The sequence below is a fragment of the Rhinolophus sinicus genome, chromosome 17 (genome assembly GCF_057876585.1).
Source record: "Rhinolophus sinicus isolate RSI-liver-muscle chromosome 17, RSI-T2T, whole genome shotgun sequence".
NCBI lineage: Eukaryota > Metazoa > Chordata > Mammalia > Chiroptera > Rhinolophidae > Rhinolophus > Rhinolophus sinicus.
The window spans coordinates 130,099,282-130,122,183 of NC_142517.1; the positions used below are offsets into that span (position 1 = coordinate 130,099,282).

Genomic DNA, 22,902 nt, shown 5'->3' on the forward strand with positions numbered 1-22,902 from the left:
GCCCATTAGTCACTTAGTAGCCATCTACCCGCCCATTAGTCACTTAGTAGCCATCTCAGTTGCCAGATCGACTATCTTGGTGTCACAGTGCTTGTGTTCAAGTCACCCTTATTTTACTTAATCGTGGCCCCAAAACACAAGCGAAGTGATGCCAGCAATTCGGATATGCCAAAGAGAGGCTGTAAGTGCTTCCTTTAAGTGAAGAGGTGAAAGCTCTAGACTTATTATTTAAGAACACAAATTATATGCTAAGCTTGCTAAAGTGTATGGTAAGAATGAATCTTCTATCTATGAAACTGTGAGAAGGAAAAAGGAATCTGTGCTAATTTTGTTACATCTCAAACTACAAAAGTTATGGCCACAGTGCATAAGGGTTTAATACATGATAAGTGCTTAGTTAAAATGGAAAAAGCATTACATTTATGGGTGGAAGACATGAACAGACACTACATTCACATAACTTTTATTACAGTATATTGTTATAACTGTTCTATTTTATGTCACTATTGTTAATCTCTTACTGTGCCTAATCTACAAATTAAACTTTATCATAGGGATATGTGTATTGGAAAAACCATAGTGTATATAGGGTTCGGTACCATCCTTAGTTTCAGGCATCCCCTGGGGGTCTTGGAATACATCTCCCATGTATAAGGGGGAGCTACTGTATATGGTAAAATCTGGCCATAATTGATTGAGCATGTTCTCTGGCCTGGTGTTAAGTTCTTTATTAACCTTCTGTTATTGAATCTTCTGAATCACTCAGTGTTCTTAGCTGCAAACAACAGAATCCACTCCAGTTAGTTTAATTAGAAAAGCAGCTCACAGACTTCCTGGGAGAGTCCGAGATCAAGCTCAGAGGCTGTGCTAACAGGCACACTGCCCAGTCATACCTGGGGGGGGCCACTGCTGGTCCCAGACAGGAAGCCCACGCTCACCTGCTGCTGCTGAGGCTGGAGATCCAAGTGTTGCCGTTTCTCCTCCAGCCACGTCTGACACCCCAACAACACCCTAGCCAAAAGGCAGATTCTGCAAGGCCCCTGCTTCCTCGTGGAACTCACTTCCAAATCCAAGTCACATGTGGGGACCTCTAGTTCATGTCATTGCCCTTGCTGCAAGGGAGGCTGGGAAAGTGGATACCGGATTCTCCCTTAGGAAGGGGGAATCAGAAGGTAAAAATGTCCTCATGTATAGGAAGTGTTCCAAGGATGTTAGGTGGCCACAAACATGACAAATATAATGGTCCACATTTTACAGATAGAAAAAAGAAAGCTTAAACTCAGAAGGCCCATAACTTGGCCAGTTATACTGCTACTAAATAATTTAATGAGATTTAAACCCAGGTCCATCATTATGCAATAATGCACTTTAGCACGCTGCTAGTCTGGGTATTTTATGGTGATTAAGCTCTCTTATTAAGGAGCAAAATGAAAATAAAACCCCTAATTTGCTAAATGCAGGTTTGTTTCCTTTTTCTCTTTCACCATAAACCCCTCTCCACTCCCTTCTTTACCAATGGAAAGACACGGTCCTGTGTTCTATTTGTGCAATCGGTATCATTCAGGACTTTTGGTCGCAAACAACAGAAACCAACAATGATTAGTTAAGCAGAAAAAAAATATGTTGCAAGCATTTTAAAGCCCTCAAGAATTACAAAATGCCACACTCACAGGGAACCACACTCCCAAAATGGGCAGGCATTTGAAGACACAGCACAGGAACAGGGAGCTGCAGTCTCCCCGCTGGACACTGGACACTGCCACCAGTACCACTGACAAGAGACACAGCATTGACCAGTGTTGGAACCAATGGCAGGCTCAATTCACTATTCCTGTCTTTTTTAATCACTTGCTCTTGGTTAAATCCACTGACTGGCCAAGCTTGGAACAAGGAGAGTAGGTGTTTGTGCTCTGGGGCTTTATTAGAGGGAGGCTGGGCCCTTCCTCCACCAAGATTGTCACAGGAAGTTGTTCAGATGCTGGCGGGATCAGCAAAGGAACTGAGGCAAATCGATCCTGACATCCAGAGGTCAGAGACTTGGCTCTGCCAGGGTGTAGACACCTGTCACAGTTACACAAGTCACTCACGCACTGACCTTTTCCCCCGGTCCATGAGAAATGTAGACATGGATCTGAGGTCTTCCTCATCCCTGCCAGAGGTGCATGGGTTGCTGCACTTGAAGGTGAAACGTGGTCAGCCTTCTCCATGCAGAAGATAGGAAAGGCCTAGTCCATGGAATCGAAGGATGGAGAAGGAAGCTGCAGCAAGGCCTAGGTACAACTCATGATCAAACCAAGAGGAAGAGGAGGAGGGCAGAGGACTTCGCCAAGCAGAGCTCAGGGCCTTTGATGACCACGTGGCCATCATGTAGGGCTCAAAGGCCATCCTGAGACCCTGAAGCATCACCAGAGGTGGTGTCCCCTTAAAGCAGGGAAACCTCAGGAGCCAGCCTAGTCTCTATTAGGCCATCATCAGTAATAAATAATACTCCGACACTTAACATGAGTCAGGTACTCCACTAAGTACTTTATATGAATTATCCCATTTCATGCTCACAGGACCGCTCATGGGAAATCATATATACTGGAGGTGCCAAAAAAATGTACATATTTTAAGAGATGTTATCTGCGTATTACTTTTTGAAGTTGAATTATGGTAGCAATGTGTTGTATGACGTTTGCTCAAAAGATGGCATTAATCAAATGAATGCTAGCGGCAGTTATTGTATTACAATTTTAATACAGTTTTTTCCTTTCTTAAAATGTGTACCCATTTTTTGGTCTCTCTATATATACATACACATACACACACACACACACACACACACACACACACATATACACCGTGGGTGCCAAAAAATGTATACAAGTGGACACTTTGGTCAACATTGCTCAAGCAGTAGTTCGCCATAAGCAGAAGTGTCTGAATGCTGATGGTAACCACTTTGAGCACCTCTGGTAATTGCAGAAGTCAAATGTGACTTGTATTCATCTTTTGTTATTGGTATATATTGAGTATTACAATGTTAAATTTTTCCTTTCTTAAAATGTGTATACATTTTTTGGCACTATATATATGTATACATATATATATATATGTATACATATATATATATATATGTATATATATATATATATATATATATATATATATATATATATATATATATTTAAGCTAAGTCATATTATTAATTCTATTTTAAAGATGAGCAAACTGAAGGTCAGAGATGTTTTTTAACTTGCTTAAGGCCACACAGTAAGTGATAGAATGGGGATTTGAACCTGAGCAGTCTGATTTCAGGGACCTGGACCAGAACTTTTCCCTTTTCTTTAGGGATCACAAATTAGAGGCCCAATTTGGAGGCCACTGCCATGCTTTGTGCAGCCCTTCAGTTTGGCTGCCTTCCTTGAGTATTAAAAGGAAGTGTACACAGGTAGGCGTGATGGCTGGGAAGCCAGTAGCTCAGCACCAAACTGCCAAATGCCACTAGACTGAGTCACTTCATTGCCCACCTCCTCCTGCAGGTGTTGGTATCAGCGGGCCTTGCTCTGTTAGAAAAATCATTTATTCTCACTATCCATCTGTTGCTTCTCTATAAACCAAGAAGGTTGGACTAGATGGTCTATCTCAGAGGTCCTTTTCAATTTTAAAATGTTATAGATCTGGAGTTTCCCAGACACTGGGCCTTCCTCTTGGGGCGTGTAGCCAGTGGTTCAGATTGGCCAGGTGACCAGCCATCCTCAGTCATGCAGCCCCAAAAGAATCATGACCATGACCTTGTTCTCTCTGTGTCCAGCCACTGACACCCACAGAGCACACCCTTTAACTCCAGGCCAATATTAAGGCATGAGGATGAAAAGCTGAGTTGCAGTAAACGAACAGATTTCTACTTTTTTTAGGATTAATTAAAACCCCTAAAAAATGTTAGGGAAGACCATATTCCAAAGCATACAAGGAAGGATTAATCTAAGTAAGCTTGCATTGCCTTTTGCTGATGTGCGTTTTCTGCCCTAGGGAGAGGCAAAGATGCTGAAAGATGGGAAGGTCTTCAGAGTGGTCCAAGAGAACTGCTGGGATCCAGAAGTCCGTATTAGAGAAATGGACCAAACAGGTACTTTCGAGGAGAAATGCTGCCAATGATTGTTTTTGATATAAAAGACATGTCTGTCCCTAAAGTCTGTTGACCACTTTACACAATTTATGTGATGACAACTTCTGATCGCCTCTGCTCCACCAGGCCAGGCTGTTCCAGCTTTGCTGGGGGACAGATGGAACTTTTCACTTAGAATGTGGATTGAATTTTTTATTTATTTAGGTATATCCTGTTTTAAAGTGGAATGCTATATCATCGAAAAATATAAAAGTGGCATTTAATTATTTTTAAGTTTTTTAAAAATTTCAAACGTATATATCTACTTATTATAGAGTCAATTAAAACAGGAAAAATTCAAATTCACCGAGTAAAGATGCCAATTTCCTGCTTAGTCAGATTCAGGATCCAATTTCTTTCTATAGTTTGTCTCATTGCACAGTACACAGAATATCCCCACTGACACATAAAGCGGAGAAATGGGAGCAGTTAAAAAGAAAGTTAATTGTGTAATCTCAGCACACTCTCCCATGAAAACTAATTCAGAAATTTGAAGGAGGAGAACTAGGAAATTTTTGTTTCAAAGCTGAATCACTAATGATTTTGAAGAACTTCTTTCCTTACCTTATATTTTCAAAGCAAACCAGTTCCCACAATTTAAAGAATTTCAAAGACTAAAACATGGTACGATGGCCATGTTGTGCTTTCTTATAGATCATGTTCAAGTCTAGATTTTACTCTAAGTGTGATAGAAAGTCCTTGAATTTTTCAGCAAGCGAATGACTTGATCTAAGTTGTTAAGACCTTACTCTTACTTCCAAGTGGAGAACCAGCTGTAGGACAAGAATGGTGGTAAGAGACCAGCTCAGAGGCGTTTGCAGTTGTCTGCGTAGGAGACACGGGTTGCCTGAGTCAGGTCGTGGCGGGGGATGGGGAGATGTGGGGAGATGAGAGGAACTGGAGTAGAGCAAAGGACTTGCAGGTGGATGGGATATGAGCACGAGGGAAAGACAAGCCACACGCCGTTTGGCAGCCTCTCTTCTGATGCCCAGCTCCGAGAGCTTGAAGACAAGAGATTCTAGGCATCCTGGATGCTGGATTGTGGAGCCACATCTAGGGTCCTCTACTAAGCATTCCAGACAATGGGAACCAGACCCACTTAGGAGCTGAAGTAAAAGGGCTGGGAAGGTGGTTGAGAAATACGTAGACTCTATCACGCATGACCTAAGATGAAGAACCCTGAAAAAATTTGGTGCGGAAATGTCTGGCTTAAATAAAACTTCACAGGAAGGAGGGTAGAAATAACCCTTGACAAATGGAGTCAATTAGGTTTTCTTGAATGATTTCATTTTTTCCCGAGACTTTACCCCTCTCCCTAGAACCTGATGCTGAGAGGTGAGGCAGGCCTGGGACAGACAGCCTGGGAGAAGGGGCACAGGGAGGAATGGCGAGGGAAGGGACAGCAGGGCATGGGTGTTGGAGACTTGTTAGGTGCCTTGGCCCTGGGAAATGCAGAAGGAGTGTCCAAGCTATTCTTCTCATCACCTTGGCCTTTCTTTGTGTCTGTGTCCAGGAGTGACCATGCAAGCCCTTTCCACGGTTCCTGTCATGTTTAGCTACTGGGTGAGTATGAAACTTCAAACCATCTCCTTGGTGGGTGAAGGCTCATGTCTGGCTCCCTAGCAAATAGATAGATGATTCAAGTCTAGACATGGTCCCCCCCTCCACTATTTCTCCTCCCCTTTAGAGATCAGTGCGGTCCCTCAGCTTCTCATATTCCAGTGTGCCCTGTGTTCTTAGTTCTGTCCTCGCTCTAGACCCACATGGTCCAGCATGGTAGCCAGTACTTTCATGTCGCTATGTGACTGGCATTCTATTTCTACTGGACAGCACAATTCTAGACCCAACCTTCATCTCCATCAGAACCTACCCATCTGATGACCTCTCCCTGCAGTGCCTTATTCAGTAATTGACAAGCCAATTTATTCTGAGATGATAATGATTTTGAGGGGGAAACAGTAATGGCCTAATATGAGTATAGTGCCTCTCCCAGGGGAAGAATATGATTCAAAACAGGAGCTCTGGAGTTGGTTACCTTTCCCCAGGTGGTTAATTCTTAAGTGCTCAAAGTTTCAGGCATGATTGAAAGCCTTGGAAGGACACTCTTGTACGTAACTGGGGGTGTGGTAAGCACCTACTCAAACAAATATTCACTCATATTGTGATTTAAGGAGCAATGGAAATACCACCTGCTCATACATACTTCCCCACCTGTACTCATAATTCCAGTACTAATGATCCAGTCTTCACTGTAATTAGATTCATTGCTTAAAATAAAAATGCCTTAAGACCTCAACATGCCTGAATTTATCAGATTGGGTATCGTTCTGACTGGACAACAGGGATTATTGTAGAAGTACCAAATTCCTAGCAGTGGGTTGGGTTGGTGTTGAAAGGAAAGAAAATAACGAAGGAAGAGTTAAAGGAGCAGAAAGCAAACTTTATCTGCATCAGAATTTTGTTAAGGTAACTGATTGTCACTGCCAACGGGAAGTGCAGGAAGGAGGACAAACAGGGAGAGGGAAGGTACATGAGCATCCTGGCATCCCCTAGTGAGGCATGACGAGGAGGTGCCCTGATGGTGACGTCAGTCAGTCCCCAGGCCCAGCGTCCTATGCAGCAGGGAGTGGGGGCGGGGAGGCGCCTGGTATGCCATCTTGTAAGCTCCTGTCTGCAGTTGTTAGGGCGGCCCATCCTTTCTATCTCCACGGTAGGAAGTCAGTCCAGTAATTGTATCCATCCTTTCAGATTATAGCCTCATTTGTTCCAATTAATCAGCAACACTAGCAGTTTGCTTTGCAATGATTGGCTTCTGGGTCACCTGCGGCCAGTGCCTATCTCAATCTGTGCCTTAGCTTTCTGAGGGGTAAAGCCACTCACAGTGACAAATGATTTAGCCCAGGGGAGGCGGTGTTCAGGTAAATATCTAGAGAAATAGAAGTAGGTTTTGAACAATGTGGTTTCCCCTTACCTGTTTCCACCAGGCCAAACCTCAGGACACTTTAGACCTGTGCCAGCTTTTAAACGACGACCTAGCTGCCACCGTGGCGAAACACCCCAAGAGGTTCGTGGGTCTGGGGACGTTGCCCATGCAGGCCCCGGAGCTGGCTGTCAAGGAGCTGGAGCGCTGTGTGAAGCAGCTGGGCTTCCCGGGGGTCCAGATCGGCTCCCACATCAATGAATGGGACCTGAATGCGCAGGAGCTCTTCCCTGTCTATGCAGTAAGTAGGCGGCACTCTATCAGGGGACAAGCAGCCAGGCTGGACACTGCGCTGGGTGCTGACAGAGGAAGATAAATGCGCTGCACCACTTCACTGGGAGGGACAGAGAAATATGCCTGGACATACGAGATGTAGAAGAAAGAGCTCCCCAAAAAGAGTGGGCCGTTCCACTAAAAGGAATGGGTGGAAATGCTTCAGAGGCCAGCCTTGAGTTAACTAAGTGAAATCTCTCTTCTTTCTATCTCCCCCACGCTCTCCTTTTACTCTTCCATTTGGAAGCCCAAATATTACCCTCATCACCAAACCATGTTAATGACACACACACACAAAAAGTATTTATTTTTGCTTAGGAAAAAAAATACTTTCAAAATTATAAAATAATTTTCAAGAAATTGTGGAAAATACAGAAAAGTATAAAGAGGAAAACAAAAATAAGTGATAATCCTACTGCCCAACTATAATTAACCACTGGTATAGTATATTTCATTTGCTTTTATTTGCATATATCTGCATATATCTATATTTTAATTAAACCATAATTCTATTATACATGTGATTTCATATCCTAATTACGAAGTCCCATCCTAAATGAAACATCTCTTAATGCATGAGTTTTAAATAATTGCATAATTTCCAATACCAGGGGGATGCCAAAAAAATGTATATACCTGACCTGTATTCATCTTTTGTTATCGGTATATGTTATTATAATTTTAATACAGTTTTTTCCTTTCTTAAAATGTGTGTACATTTTTTGGGCACTCTCTGTATATGCATAAATTTTGATTTATTTAATTAATCCTTAATTAAGATACTTTTTAAGCCATATATTTTGAAAATGTATAATAAATGCACATAACAAAAAATGCCATCCAAATGTTAACATTGATGAAATTAGATGGTGATTATATGAATGTTCATTGTACTATTATTTATAACTTTCTATATTTGAAATATAGCATAATAAAATATGTTTTCAAAAACTCAGTGCCAAGTGTTCCTGACGTGTCCAAGTAAAGTCTCCACAGTCCCACCATCCCCTCCACAAGTCTTCCTCTGTCTTCTGTTCTCTCTCCTACTAAACCTGCTTTCCTTAGAATCAGGATTCGAGATGCATAATTCTACATTCAACTGCATGTTTAAAATTTTCCTTCCCTCCTAGAATTATAATAGTATTGGTGTCTGTTATTTTTCACTGTAAAGACAAAATCTCCAATAATGAATTAGATGTTGGTAGCCTCACCAGACACTATAATCACTGATCATTTATTCATTTCATCTCTATTGAGCTTTGACTACATGCAAGAATTTTCCCATGTTTGTTTCTATGGACACTGCCCACCAGTAGGGGGACTGCCTATTAAATTGCCTCCTAATGACCTGAAAGATTTACTGTTCCTCTAAATACTGAACTCCCTGAAGCTTATTGGCTGCAGTGGCTTCGCCAATGCGGCGAACGTTTTCTGGAAACTTTAATGAGCTTTGAAAAAGGATTTATGTACTGTGCATCCAAGTTGTTTCAGCACAGTATGAGCAAACCTTCAGCTCCAAGTCATTTTATTATTCATTGGCATTGGGATTATGAATTACTAAGGGGCTCAGAAAGGAACAGCAGCCGGTTGGGGTCCAAACGGGTAGTATTTGCATTAGTGTGACTAGCTCGAGCCATCCATCATTCTAACTAGGCTGTTTGGAGGTGGGAGTTTTTGAGGGGGCTTCAGGAGAGCATCCTAACCTCCCATTGACTGGTGATGTCCTGGGGTTGACAGCACATTTGTTTGGTTCGCAAGACTTGCCAGCCTGACTACACTGTAACTTGTGTCAGTCAAGTGCTGAAACAAATGAGAGGGGTTACCATGAGCAGGTCGGCTTTGTCATTTCATGGTGAGACTGGACCTCCAGAGCATCTAGTTGTCCCCCTTATCTCCTAGACCTCCCTCCCTTCTTAGTGAGTGACCCAACAATAACACTCAGGTCAGTTTTCAGGCACAAGAATGACTTTGTGAGAAGGATGAGGCCGACAGAGTGGTAGTGGCAGACAGCGGGCTTCTGCCATTTATCAGCCACAAGACCTGAGCAAGTTACTTAGCCTCTATCGGCCCTCGTTCCCTTCTTTGTAAGATGGGAGTAATACAAGTCTTCATCTCGCACGGGATTCAACTGGCTAATAATTGTAAAATTCTTATAATAGCTTTGGCACATGAGAAGTTCTCAGTTAACGTGAGTTATGATTTTGAAAGTATAAGTGATTTCTTTTTGCGTTCTCTACAATGAGTGCCTCACCTACAGAAGTGACCAAAAGTATTTGTTAATTTCAATTGACATAGAAATGAACCATCATAGGCCATAGAATCTAGTTTTGTCCTCACGAGGAGTCAAATCCCACTGAGACACCATGATCACATGCCTTTGTCAAGCCCAAACCATGCCAAGAAGCCAATGTTCTACAGCCACTGTCAGAAACCAATTGACTCCTCTCCTGTTAAAAAGTTTATATCTCGTCTACTCCCCAGAACCTGTTGAATTCGAAGTTCTTTCTCCAATCTACCCTTTGTCTGCCACTTCCCAGATCCCCTGTTGTCCCAGAATTGTTTCTCCATTTTAAAAATGCTTATGTACAGAAGTCATATCGCATCAGCCTAGTTAGCCCATATACTAATTAATATGTAAAGATCAGATGAGTCACTCCAGGACCTGAGTATATATAGAAAAGAAACGCGCCAAGGAATATCTGTTTGGAAGCTTGATAAGCACTAATACTCAATGCCTGTTGAGGGGACTTTTTAAAATTAAACATTTTGTTGAATAAAGTTTATTTCATCCAGATGGTATTTCCATTTCCCAAAAGGCCCCGGAGCAGGTCTGCCCATGACCTTCATCTCAGTACCTGCCTGACTGAAGCTCTGAGAGCTCTTTCCTTTCTCACGTAATTTAATTCACATCAGACTATTCAGGGACTCGGATGGGCTCCTGAGGCTTTCTGATAAGCTGTGGACCCCAGAAACCCCCACCCAGTATCAGGCTGTCAGTGAGCAAAGGGCTTGGGTCAGGCCAGCCTGCGCCCAGCACATCACCTCCTCATTTCCACATCTTCAAGCTTCCAAGTGGAAGAAAAGAGGGAATACTCCATCACTGACTCTAAAGATACAATCTGAGCAGTCCTTCTGAAAGAGTGAACCACGTAAGAACCAGCAGGGAAAATTACCCTCACCTGAGAGGTGCAAGATCGGTCCTTAAGCATTTTGCTCTCAGCCGAAACACTTGAATGATGGCTGTTTCCTGTGACTTGTTTTGCCAAACAATGTATTAACTTCGTCAATGGTAATTGATGGTAAATCCACTGACCCCCTTGTTAAATCTAAGCGTCCTTTGTATTTTCCAAGCAGGAGCAGAGTTTATCAATGACTCATAGAGGTCAGGGAACAACTTCAAAAATATTTGAGTAGGACCCCGTGTTTGCTGGCTCATCCAAGTAACCTGTTCTCTCATTGCTTCTCTGAAGGTGGCTGAAAAGCTGAACTGTTCCCTGTTCGTGCACCCCTGGGACATGCAGATGGATGGGCGGATGGCCAAATACTGGCTCCCTTGGCTCGTAGGTTTGTGTCAAATTGGGGATCTAGAGAAAAGGACAAAGTCTTTGGGTTTTTTCCAGTTATCTGTCAACCCTATTATGTCAAAGAGAGAAAGAATGAATTAATAATTGGACTGTTGAGTTATGGAGCTCTTACTCAGATAAGTGCTGAGTAATACATCACCTCACGTGATTTTAATCATATCCACACACAAGTCTATGAGGCTGATATTATAATAACCATTTTAGAGACGGAGAAACCGAGTCTCCAAGTGGTTAGGAAACTTGTCCAAGTCACACAGTTAATAAGTGAAAATGGAATTACACAGGTCTGTTTGACTCCAAAACCACCTCACAACACTCCCCAAAAGGCTCCCAAAACAAGTAACCACGCCGTGTAACAGATTTTTTAGAAGCCAATAATAGTATCAGCTCTTACAAATGAGAACCCTGGAGTTACAAGTAGGTCACCTTCCACCCCTCAAGGGTCTGAGGCCCTACATTATAGATGACCCAGGCTTTCAGTTTTCCTGTTCTCTGTTCTTCTCTTCTGTTCTTTGACTCTTGGTCTATTCATTCATGGTTCCACATGAGGGTAAGGGAAAGGGAAAGAGGAAAGACCTCCATCTGGCCTTTCCACTCTCTCATTATCATCCCTCATAAGAAGAAGAAATGGAGACAGATACAAAATTCTGGGGCCACAAGTAAACGGTGCAGCTGACCTACAAACCCAAGGAAAAGTGGTCCGCAAATGAACAGCATTGGATTTTCTTTTGGGAGGCCATTATCCATTCTCTCCTCAGCCCAATTAATACAAGTAATTATGAAGTAACCACCATGAAGAATTAAATGAAGCAATATACTGAAAGTCAAAAAACTGGATTTCAGTTCCAGCTAGTCACTGTTTTTCGGTATAACCTGTGGCAAGTCATTTTACCTACTGGGCCCAGTTCCTTCTCTGTAAAATGAGAGAGCTGGTCTGGATTCTCTTTCTCTCCTGATATTTTATGGCCCTGGTATTGCTTTTGGAGACCAGTGTATTTAGTAAGGCAGCTTCCTACCCATCCCCCACCCAATTGTTGAGCAACAATTAGTAGAAAGAGATAACCTAAGAAGCCCCCCTGCTTTTCAGCTTCAAAGAAAACCTCATCCTAATTCGCACAACACTTTGACAGGTCCCACAAACTTATTTACATCGCAACTTCCCACATGAAAAACAGAGGAGAGCATTTGCATACAGGGTCACCTCATCATTCATTTATGCAACACATATAGTATTGATCTCCATCCGCATGTCGGGCCCTGTACTAGGCACTAAGGATATAGACATGGACAGAACCTCTGCCCTCCTGAAGCCAATGTTCTGGTTAGAGGAAAAAGGTGACAAACAAGTATACAGATCATAAACAAACAAACAGGCTAATTTCAAAATTCTATTCTGGATACAAAGGTGTTCATTAGTGGATTGGAGGATTCTGAGAGGGGAGGGTCACAATCCACTTTACACTGTAAAGAATTCACTTTGGCTCATGTATGGAGAACAGAGTGTGGGGTTATAGTCCAAGTAACTAATGGAAAGCAGACACATAGGACCAGCAGGAAGTGATGCCGTCCATCCCCCTGTCTCAGGAAGCTCGGCCCACTCCCAGATGCATATGAATCCATCAGGCTTCTAGAATTCCCAAGAGGCCAGGGAGCCAGGGATGTCACTTTTCATGAAACAACGGGGCAGGATGAGCACCCAGGAAGCCCCATTTGGCAGCCAGAGTCAGGCTTCCCCAGAAGATCCCAGGCTCAGCTGTGGAGCCTCACAGATGTCTTAAGCATAGTCTGAAAAGCAGTCATCTGCAAATGTAGCCCTGACTGGCTCCGTGGAGGTGAAGGCATCCGGCATGGAACAGCTGCTTCTTCCAGGAGCACAAAGCACTTGAAATAATTCACTGTAATCCAGTTATTTTCAACCTCAGCTCTAAGAAGCAGCAAACATTAGGAAGGAATAATAATACTAGCTAATATTTATTGAGCACTTACCAAGTGACAAGAACTAACCATTATGATCCCCATTTCACAGATGAGCACATTGAGGCACAGGGAAGCAACTAATATTTGTTGAGCACCTTCGCTGTGAAGTTCTGACCAAGAACCTTCCCGATATCATCATTTGCATGGCTCTACAATAGCCTTGCAGGATGGGTGACACTGTTCCCATTTCACAGGTGAAGAAGCACCGGCTCAGGGGCATCACATAACTTGTCAAAGGCCAGAAAGCAAAACATTGGAAGAGTTAGGGTTCAGTGCAGACTCATTGCATTTTTTGCCCCCCTGCATCCAAAACTGGAGCTTGGGGGGGGGGGGGGGGTCAGGACAAAAGCCGGGTCCTCTGGCTCCTTGACTATTTTAGCCATTAGATGACTCAACCTGTAAGGCAAATAGGTAGCCTCAGATTGTTCTGCTTGCCAAAGTAATAGTTAATATACAACCAAGCCATGCTGGGGCACAGGGTCCCCACGTTTCTCAGCACTAACGATTACAGCAAGCTGCTGTTCCCCAGCCAGTAGCATCACTGAACATCTTGCTCGAGGTGACAAGCGCTGTATCTTGTGACTGTTTCCTCTCAGGAATGCCAGCAGAGACCACTACAGCCATTTGCTCCATGATCATGGGTGGAGTGTTTGAGAAGTTTCCTAAACTGAAAGTATGTTTTGCACATGGAGGTAAGAACCTATCTGTACTGGTCAGCTCGGCTGCCATAACAAAATACCACTGACTGGGTGGCTTCCATAATTAATGTTTTCACAGTTCCAGGGTTCCAAGGTCAAGATGCCGGCAGGGTTGGTTTCTAGTGAGGCCTGTCTTCCCAGTTTGTAGAAGGCCAGCCTCTCACTGTGTCCTCACATGGCCTTTCCTCTGTGCATGCAGAGGGAGAGAGAGAGAGAGAGAGAGAGAGAGAGAGAGAGAGAGAGAGAGAGAGCACTCTGCTATCTCTTCCTGTTCTTATGATGACACCAATCCTATCAGATTAGGGTTCCACTTTAAGACCTCATCTAACCTTAATTACCTCCTTAAAGGCCCGTCTCCAAATACAGTCACACAGTGGGTTAGGGCTCAACACATGCAGTTTGGAGGGACACGGTCAGTGCACAAATCCTACCAGTCGCTGTTCTCGTCAGAAAGTATATGGTGGTTCAGGGACCAAATTCCATTTTTGCAGACAAGTTTAGCTCGGTTGATACACTGTTTGCTTTATTTTGTTTTGTTTGTTATTTAAATATCTCTCCTCAAACCACAAGCTCTCCAGTTTGCAGTAGTCCCTTCCAGTCACTATTGTTTACAAATAGACCTATTTCATTCATTTACATTTCCTGCTTGGCCCCTGTAGTAATTGAGTTTGTGACTGTTGTTCAGTTCTCTCTCTCTCTCTCTCTCTCTCTCTCTCTCTCTCTCTCTCTCTCTCTCTCTCTCTCTCTCTCCAGGTTGTTCTCTAATCTGCTTTTCTTTCTAACTAACATACAGAGACATTTTCCATGTCAGTAAGTACAGTGCTCCATCATTTTTTATGGTTGTATACATGGGAATACCTTTTATGGGTATCCATCATCATTTAGATATTCCCCAACTGACAGGCTGCCTCAGTATTTTGTGGTTTTAACCACGCTACATTCAAAAACTTTGACTACATATCTTTACACATCTGTCTTCTCTCTTTAGGGTAAATTCCTCAAATCTGAATTTCTAGATGAGTTCCTGTTGTTTCTTCTGGGTCATCTCTTAGCATCTGGAGCCCAGTCGGTCCCTTGTAAATACTGTTAACCAGCTGGACGATAGTAACTCCTCTTTGTATACAGCATGAAGACTCAAAGAAATCCTTTTCACTAGAAACCAGCCCTACAGTTACGGGTTTTACTTGCAGGTGGAGCCTTCCCCTTCACCGTAGGAAGAATCTCCCATGGATTCAGCGTGCGTCCGGATCTGTGTGCCCAAGACAACCCAGTCAACCCAAAGAAATACCTTGGCTCCTTTTACACGGACTCTTTGGTTCATGATCCTCTGGCCCTCAAGCTGTTAACAGATGTCATAGGAAAGGTAAGCCGGGTCCGCCATTTGGATCGCTTATCGGGAGCGGAGTTCAAATGCAGCAACCAGTGACTTGCTCTCCCTCCAAAAAAGGGATGAAAGAAAAGGCATTAGAAGAAAGGAGAGGGACAGTGAGGTTGGGATTAGGGTTGCTTGCTCAGGGGGTCCTATGCAGAATGTCCTTCATCATAGTGTGTGTATCACCAGGGAAGCATAACATATGCAAGGAGATCCCAGATAATCCACAGGGCTGGGGAGTCCCCCAGGTCAGTCCTCTTCCTCAGGGGCACCTCGGTATACCTCGTGATGTGCTAAGCAGGAAGGAGCCACAAGTTTTGAAGACAAATTGACCTGGGTTAAAATCCTGACTCTACCTCCTATTAATAGGGTAAATTGTGAACCCAACTGTCCTCATCTACTAAATAAAGAAAATTGGAACATTAAAAGGGAGGGAAATGGCACAGAACAAGGAGGCAAGGGAAGAGGATGAAGGCTCTTATGTACCACGTGAAATTTCTTTCTGGAATAACAGGGTCCTCGTCTTGAAACGATTCTTTCATTTGGCCAAAAAGATCAGCACGGTAGTAGTTTAACCTCGTAAGTAAGTCTTTCCTCTGTAGTGGTGTGCTAGCAGACCTCCCTGTTGGCATTTCCACCTGCAAGTATTCTTTGGAAATGCTATTTCAGCAAGTTAAGACAGTTTTTAGGGCAAAGGCCAGTCTGATTAGTGAAAAGTCTGAAATATTTAGTATTTCAACTCTGTTTTATTACTGACAGATATCTATAGAAGGTTTCCAAATTTTCCTAAAGAAAAAATATTTGAGATTTTCTAAAAGAATATGGACATGCTTGAAGATGTGCTATCTGGTACTTGGATTGAGAACAGACTAAAAGGCGTTTACGATCTTGTGTAGCAGAAAAAGAGGTCTATCATTTGAAAAGTACAAGTAATATTCTATCTCCAGAATGGAGACTTCACCCCCCTTTAAAGTTGACTGCCTCTCTGACTTGAGAAACTTGCTAGAACATAAATGTTAAACACTCTGGTTTGGTAATAAGTTATGTGGCTGAGATATGCTTCCAAGTCTTCAAGCTTTTGTGTTGTTCCTGCCAAAATCGGGGTTTAGCAGCTGGTTGTAACTGCAAATTATTTCTAGTTTAGACAAAGGGACCATGGGCAGGTCTATAAGGAGGAAACTACACAGAGGAGAAGCTGAAAGAGACTGTGAGCTCTGGACTTTGAGCAATGGAAGAGGGGGAGTGGGAAAGTGGCACGAAATTGGGGAAAGGGTCGTTCTTATTACCTCCCTTCAAGCCTAGTACCCCCTGATTTTCTTGGAAATGACAAAATCAGGAAAAAACACCTGGCAAATACAACACCGACCTTGTCAGGAATACCATCAGCAGTGAGGAATATTATCAACACCTTCAGACAGTATTCAGGGCAATCCACTCCAGCCAGGGGGTCAGAGCAGAAGCAGAATGTATGTACACACCCCTTTTAGGGACCCTCAGGGAAACTCAGAGGGCACTTTGCGAAGTTGGTGGTGCTGAGATCTTATATTCAAACTATGAAGACTTGAGCCATTTTAATTTGGGCATCCAAAGCAAATTGGACCTCATTTTATGTGTGACATCACAGGCTGGCGAATCTAGGATATATAAGCAGTATATATGAATAATTTAGGATTCCCTTTAAAATATGAACTTCCTCATTCTAGTTATGTCCACATTAGCAAATTCTCTCAAAAACAAACCCTAAATCAGAATGGCTAAGGAAAGTCCTAGCATGGCAGCCAGGCGAGAGAGCAACCGTCCAGATTAGAGCAAGAGGACAGAATGCTGTGGAGGGAGGTCTCCAAGGACAGGAAAACTAAAACTGATGGAATATTTTATGTTTGAGCAACAGAAACAATGATTGCCAGGCATTCAACAGATCTGTTGGTGCATTAGGAACAAACAAGCAGTACATGCACAGAAAATTAAGCAAATGAAAGAAAAGGAAATAATTAACTCCAAGAAAACAAACATGAGGGCAGATAATCATTGCACATTACTGAATCACCAATGAACAATATTTATAGGCATAATAGTGTAAATACTAAGTACTGGCTTAACTGAAGATTGTAATTCTAGTGGGAAAATGGAGGAGAGAAGTTGGGGTAAGAAAGAAATTCTCAATAATCATAATGGAAAAGTCAGTAAATACTCTCCAAAGCTAATAAATCAAGAAACAATAGTATGTGCTTGTTATCTGGAACTATGAAGAGAATTATCAGAAGACGCAGGTTAAAAAGGTAAAGGTGGCTGCCCTGGGGGACAAGAGTGGGGAGAGTGGACACAGGACTGCTTTTGATTAGAAAGATATTAGTAATATTTAATTAACTGTGTATGGGAATTATTTTGATAAACCAAAATTTTAAATAATGTTGAAGGAATAGACGTATGTCATATATATAAATCAAAACCATTTGTTGAGCACCTACCATTTCTAAAGCACTGTGCTCAACAGAGAACTTAAATTATGTGATCTCTTAGCTTCCCTCCATCTCTAAAATTCTTTGCTTTTCAGCTATGTCTACTCATTTTTAAAGAAGCTACAAAGAATGTTAGTTATATGTTATGAGTCTATCACTGTGAAAAATATGAAAAAAGGAAAACTTTATTGCCTCCCTATAATAACATGATCATAGAAAATTACATATTTAGGTGGATAGATTTTTGAGAGGTCAGTCACCCTCCCATTATGATTGTATCATAATTTTGGCTAGATCCACTAGTAATCTATTGATTTAGTACTTGCATCAACTCAGTGGCTTAAAATAACAGTGAACACTTATTATTTCTTATAGCGTCTGTGTGTTAGGAATTTAGGAACAGCTTAGCTGTCTCAAGATCTCTCGTGAGGCTCCAGGCAAGCTGTCAGTCAGGGCTGCTGTCACCTGAAGGCTTGACTGGAGCTGAAGGATTTATTTCCAAGGTGGCTCTTATTCATGACCAGCACACTGGTGCTGAGTTTTGGCAGAAGTCCTCAGTTTCTCCCCAGCTGGGACTCTCTAATCTCCACAGAGCTGCTTGAGAGTTCTCACAACATGGCCGCTGGCTTCCCCCAAGAATGAGTGATCTGAGAGAGGCAGGGATGGGATGGAGGGAGAGAGGGAGGGAGGGAGGAAGGGAGAGAGAGAGAGAGAGAGAGAGAGAGAGAGAGAGAGAGAGAGAGAGAGATCAAGTGCACACCGAGCAGAAGCTATCCTTTTTATGACCTGGCCTCAAAAGTCATGTAGTATCACTTCTGCCTCATTCTATTCATTAGAAGCAAGTCACTATCCAGCCCATGTTCAAGAGGAGTAGAATCAGGCTCTACCTTTTGAAGGGAAGAGTGTCAAAGAATTTAAAGACAATATTTTCAAACAACCACATTTTCACATTCTGCCCACAAATGATTTCTATTCCTCCTAAATGCAAAATATCCTCACCCCTCCTATGACCACCCCAAAAGTCTCATCCATTTATAGCATCAGCTTAAATAAAGACTAGGATCTCATCACTTAAATTAACTTGTGGATAATGCTCCTCATGCACAGTCTCTCTGAATCTGAAGACCTGTGAACTAAAGAGACAAGTTCTTTGCCCACCACACACTCATATAAAATGGTGACACACGCAAAGAATAGTTACTATAGACTCTCCATTCTGAAAGGGTGAAAACAAGAGGTTCAGAGGAGTCACTAGCAAATCTGATACCCACTGGGCACATGTTGGCAGTTCCTTGATTAGAACTCAAAGCACAGGAATAATTCTCCACAGCTCATGGTTCTACCCGCTGAGTCATCCCTCTTTTTCCATGAAAGGTTGCCTATGTTTGTGGCTGAATAGTGTTTATGGACTGCTTCATGACCATACAAGTTTTGGGACCCAAAGGTTTCTTCTCATTTTGCTCTATATGTTCTTTTCAATCCAAACTGGTGGTGTTTCTGCTAATACAAATCTCTTAAAATCTTGCTGGGTCTCTCACGAATCTTATTAGGTTTCACACCATTAGGCAAGAGTTTTACCCACAAAACTGAGAAAGCCATTCTCTACCTTGGGTTTCTTTGAAGGCTGCTGAGAGACAACATTCTTAAGCTACCTAGAAGCCCATGCTGTTTGACAGAATGGTTCTCTGATGCACTGCCTTAAATCTTTTGAAGTTTTAACAAAGGTTATAATCACATCTTGACTTCATTTTCAGACTGTTTTCTAACTTTGCCCTGGATTTAATCTTTGCCAGAAATCCAGCTCTAATTTTAACATCATTTGCTGTTAGAAATTTTCAAACCCAATAATTCCTGGCTCCTTTATATCAAACAGTCCTTCATTTAATGCGCTCCCCTTACCTTTTACTATGAGCAGCAAGAAGCAGCCAGGCAGCACTTTCAATACTCTGTCTGTAAATTTCCTTATATATCACCCAGTTCATTAAATATATTTTCTACTTTTCATGTTACTGTAGGTGACAGTGTTGCTAAAATTTTGCCACTACATAGCAAAGATGTCCTTTTGTCTAGTTTCCAATAACATTTTCTTTATTCTCCCTAAAGTCCTCACTGATATAGGCTTCTCACAGGCCATCAGGCTTCTAATAACAGGCTTTACAAGGATCTTTAGTCTTTCACTATTCTCAAAGTCTTTCCCACTTCCTCCCACTAATCAGTTCCAAATTCACTTGCACATTTTCATGTTTCCGATATGGCAACACTGCACTTCCAAGTACCAAAATCTGTATTATTTATTTATTGCTGCAAATAAATTAACCTAAAACTTAGTGGTTTAAAACAATGAACATTTATTATCTCATTCATTTCCATTGGGTCAGGAACCCCGTGGTTGGGTAATTCTGTTCAGGTTTTCTCATAAGATTCAATGAGATGACTACAGTGCTCCAATATCTATCTATCTTTCTATCTTAAGATAGAAAGGTATCTATTCAGTATCTATCTATCTATCTATCTATCTATCTATCTATCTATCTTTCATTCTTTTGTTCTTTCACTCTTTAATATTTTTTTGCATACTACTTACATTAACTTAACCCCAAACTCTCCACGAATTTGTGAGTCTCCTCTCAGTACATTCATACATATTGGGTACAGCAGTCTATTAATTCTATCTTCTTGAAGAGATACCTTCAGGAGTCTTCTGACTTGCTCCAAGCTGGATTGGGTTGCTATTTAAACCTGCTGCACAGCTGTTATCTTGAAATCTCCCCTTACATTCTCTCTCTCTCGCTCTCTCTCTCTCTCCCTCTCTCTCAATTCCCTGTTTCCTGAGTCTTACAATTTTCCAATTTTTTGGTGAAGAACATCCACCAATAACTTTCTGAGAAAGGGAGTATGGGAGATGAAATTTTTTAAACCTTGGCTATCTATAAATGTCTTTATTCTTTCTTTACAATGAGCTGCCTGGCTAGGTATATAATTCTAGCTTGGAAACTGTTTTCCCTCCTAATTTTAAAGACATTTTCCCATTGGATTCTACCTTCTAGAATTGCAGTTGAGTAATGCCATTCTAATCTTTGAATCTTTATTTAAAACATGCTTCTCTCCCTTTGCCCCACCCCCACCCCAATCTCAAAGACTAAGATCTTGAAGTTTCACAGTATGTGTCTATTTTCACCCATTATGCTAGCCACTTGGTGAGACCTTTCATTTAAATTTTTTTAATTTATCTTTAATGACTTCCTTCCCTCTGCTTTCTCTTTCTGGAGTTTCTATTATTCTAAGTTGAACATCTTTTTTATTTTCTGTCGTACACCCCCCCCACTTCTTTGCGCTTTTGCTTTACTTTCTGGGAGAGTTCTTGAACTTTCTTGATAAAGCCTTCTATTTAATTGGACTTTTTGCTTGTTTACTTTCCAAGAGCTGTTGTTATTGTTCTTGTTCTCTAAACTTTTTTTTAAACATCCTGTTCTTCTTGGGTGGATGCAATATCTTTTCTTATCTCTCTGAATATACTAGTAATTTGGGGAAATTTACTTCTCCCTGCAAATCCTCCTCCTTGCCTGTTTTCTCTTTTTAAAAATGTCTCAGTCTTTTATATTAAATGCTTTCCTCAAATGTATGTAATTCTTTGCTGTCAACTCATATTTCAGAGCAGTCACTAGAAAGATGATTGGAAGTCTCCACATGTAGGTGGGGCCAATCAAGTGTGGTCTTCTCTACAGAGTAACCCAAATGAACCTTGTTTTTGGACACTCTAAAAACTTGATCTTTCCTTTTTCATATTTCAGTTTCCCAGAGAAGCTTTCCAATTGCTTATCTGAATAGTAAAGGTCTGGTTGCCAGTATTCTGGGAACTGAGTAGGGCAAAAAGGCTGGGAGTCTCTATTTTTAATAAGTAAACTTTCATTTAACCCTCCTACTTTCAGAACAGTCACCACTCTTAACTGTGCCTGGTATCTTCCCAGCTGAGACCCTCTCTTTCACTCTCTTTTGAGACTAGATGACTAACCTTTTGCCTGGGTGAGAGAAAAGCAGACACTGGGCTAAGCAGAATCTGGTGTTTAGAGTCTAACTGCTTCTTAAACAGGCTTAAAATGAATCCTTCTTTAGTCCCATCTTTGTCTTTACTTCCAGAGGCACCTGATGTTATTAATTACAGATATTCAGGGGACTTGGTAATATAAGTCAGGCTACTTTTTGGCTTATCTTACACTGACTAAGAATTTCGCTTTTTCAGTCTTCAAAATTCAGTTATTATTGTTCATCTGCTTTCCAGTTTCTGAAATTTTCTGGTTGCTTCTTTTATCCTGTTATCCTTCTCCTTGTGGGGAGTTTCAAATTGTGATCCTCAGACTAATACCAGTCCACAAAGAGTTTCTTACCAGTCCACGATGAAAGAAGGAACTTGTGCCAGAATGTAAATCAAGTCACTAAACATAACGTTTAGTTTAACCGACTTTTGTTTTAATGGCAAGACTTTCTTGATAAAGAGAGTAGTGCACTGATTTACATGTTATGGCAAGTTCCTTATGTCATCATGAACAGTTAAAAGTCCAATTTGGGTACATTTATTAATGTCAGTCTTGAACGTTCCTCCCTTTCTCTAAAAAATTTATCTTACTTGTATTGCATCTCCCTGTGGCCCAACTTGCAGCTCCCTGAAGTCATTTTCAAAGTTATAGGCAATTACGGGTCAGCAGAAATTATAGCAATAGAAGGGGGTCAGGCTGAATTTTCAGAAGCTAAAGAATTTTCTAATACTCTGGCTTTGGTTGAAGGTGGAAGCAAGAGAGATGATATACACATCTTAGAGTCTTAGTTTTATTTTTTCTACTTCTAAAATTTATTAATTCAACTAGACCATTTAAAATCACATAACTTCTTACTTATAAATATTAATTTTCCATATTTATATTTCATAAAACAATTTTGTTTAAACGTATCTTTGACCTAGTGCCTTGTCATTATTAGAAGCACGATTTTAGGCATTGAAATTGTTTTTAAAAGTATATAAGCATTATAATAAATAACCTTTCTTAATGACAATGTCTGTTTCCCAAGTTTCTAAATATCCAGGCTTCATCTTCAACCAAGTATCATTAGAATTTTCTTCTGGAAATGGAGGAACTACAGGACTCTTTTTATATATCATTCAAATGTCTATTCCAAATTGAATTCATTACCGCTGCTAGTCTTTGTTTGTAGTTTGTACTTTCCACTGGTTTCAGTTAGTTTGTTGATTTGTTTCTGCATGCCTGAGAAATGTGGTGTAAAATGATATTACGATTAAGTGCAGAAATAAAAATAGGAATGAAGATGAAGGTGTGAAAAAAAAAGTTCTGAAATTCCATTCTTCTGAAGCAAATAGCGAATGATGCTTAGAATTTTAATGCTGTATTACTAGTC

At 41.4% G+C, this 22,902-nt stretch overlaps 1 protein-coding gene across 2 annotated transcripts in view; it reads left to right on the forward strand.

Annotated features, from left to right (window-relative positions):
* ACMSD (aminocarboxymuconate semialdehyde decarboxylase) overlaps positions 1-22,902 on the forward strand; it is a 52,359-nt gene that overhangs the window by 13,698 nt on the left and 15,759 nt on the right. For both annotated transcript variants that reach the window (XM_019731143.3, XM_019731142.3), the window contains 6 exons: positions 4,015-4,111; positions 5,664-5,713; positions 7,135-7,371; positions 10,874-10,967; positions 13,561-13,656; positions 14,853-15,025. In XM_019731143.3, coding sequence (XP_019586702.3) covers positions 4,015-4,111; positions 5,664-5,713; positions 7,135-7,371; positions 10,874-10,967; positions 13,561-13,656; positions 14,853-15,025 — 747 coding nt within the window. The remainder of the gene's footprint in view (positions 1-4,014; positions 4,112-5,663; positions 5,714-7,134; positions 7,372-10,873; positions 10,968-13,560; positions 13,657-14,852; positions 15,026-22,902) is intronic.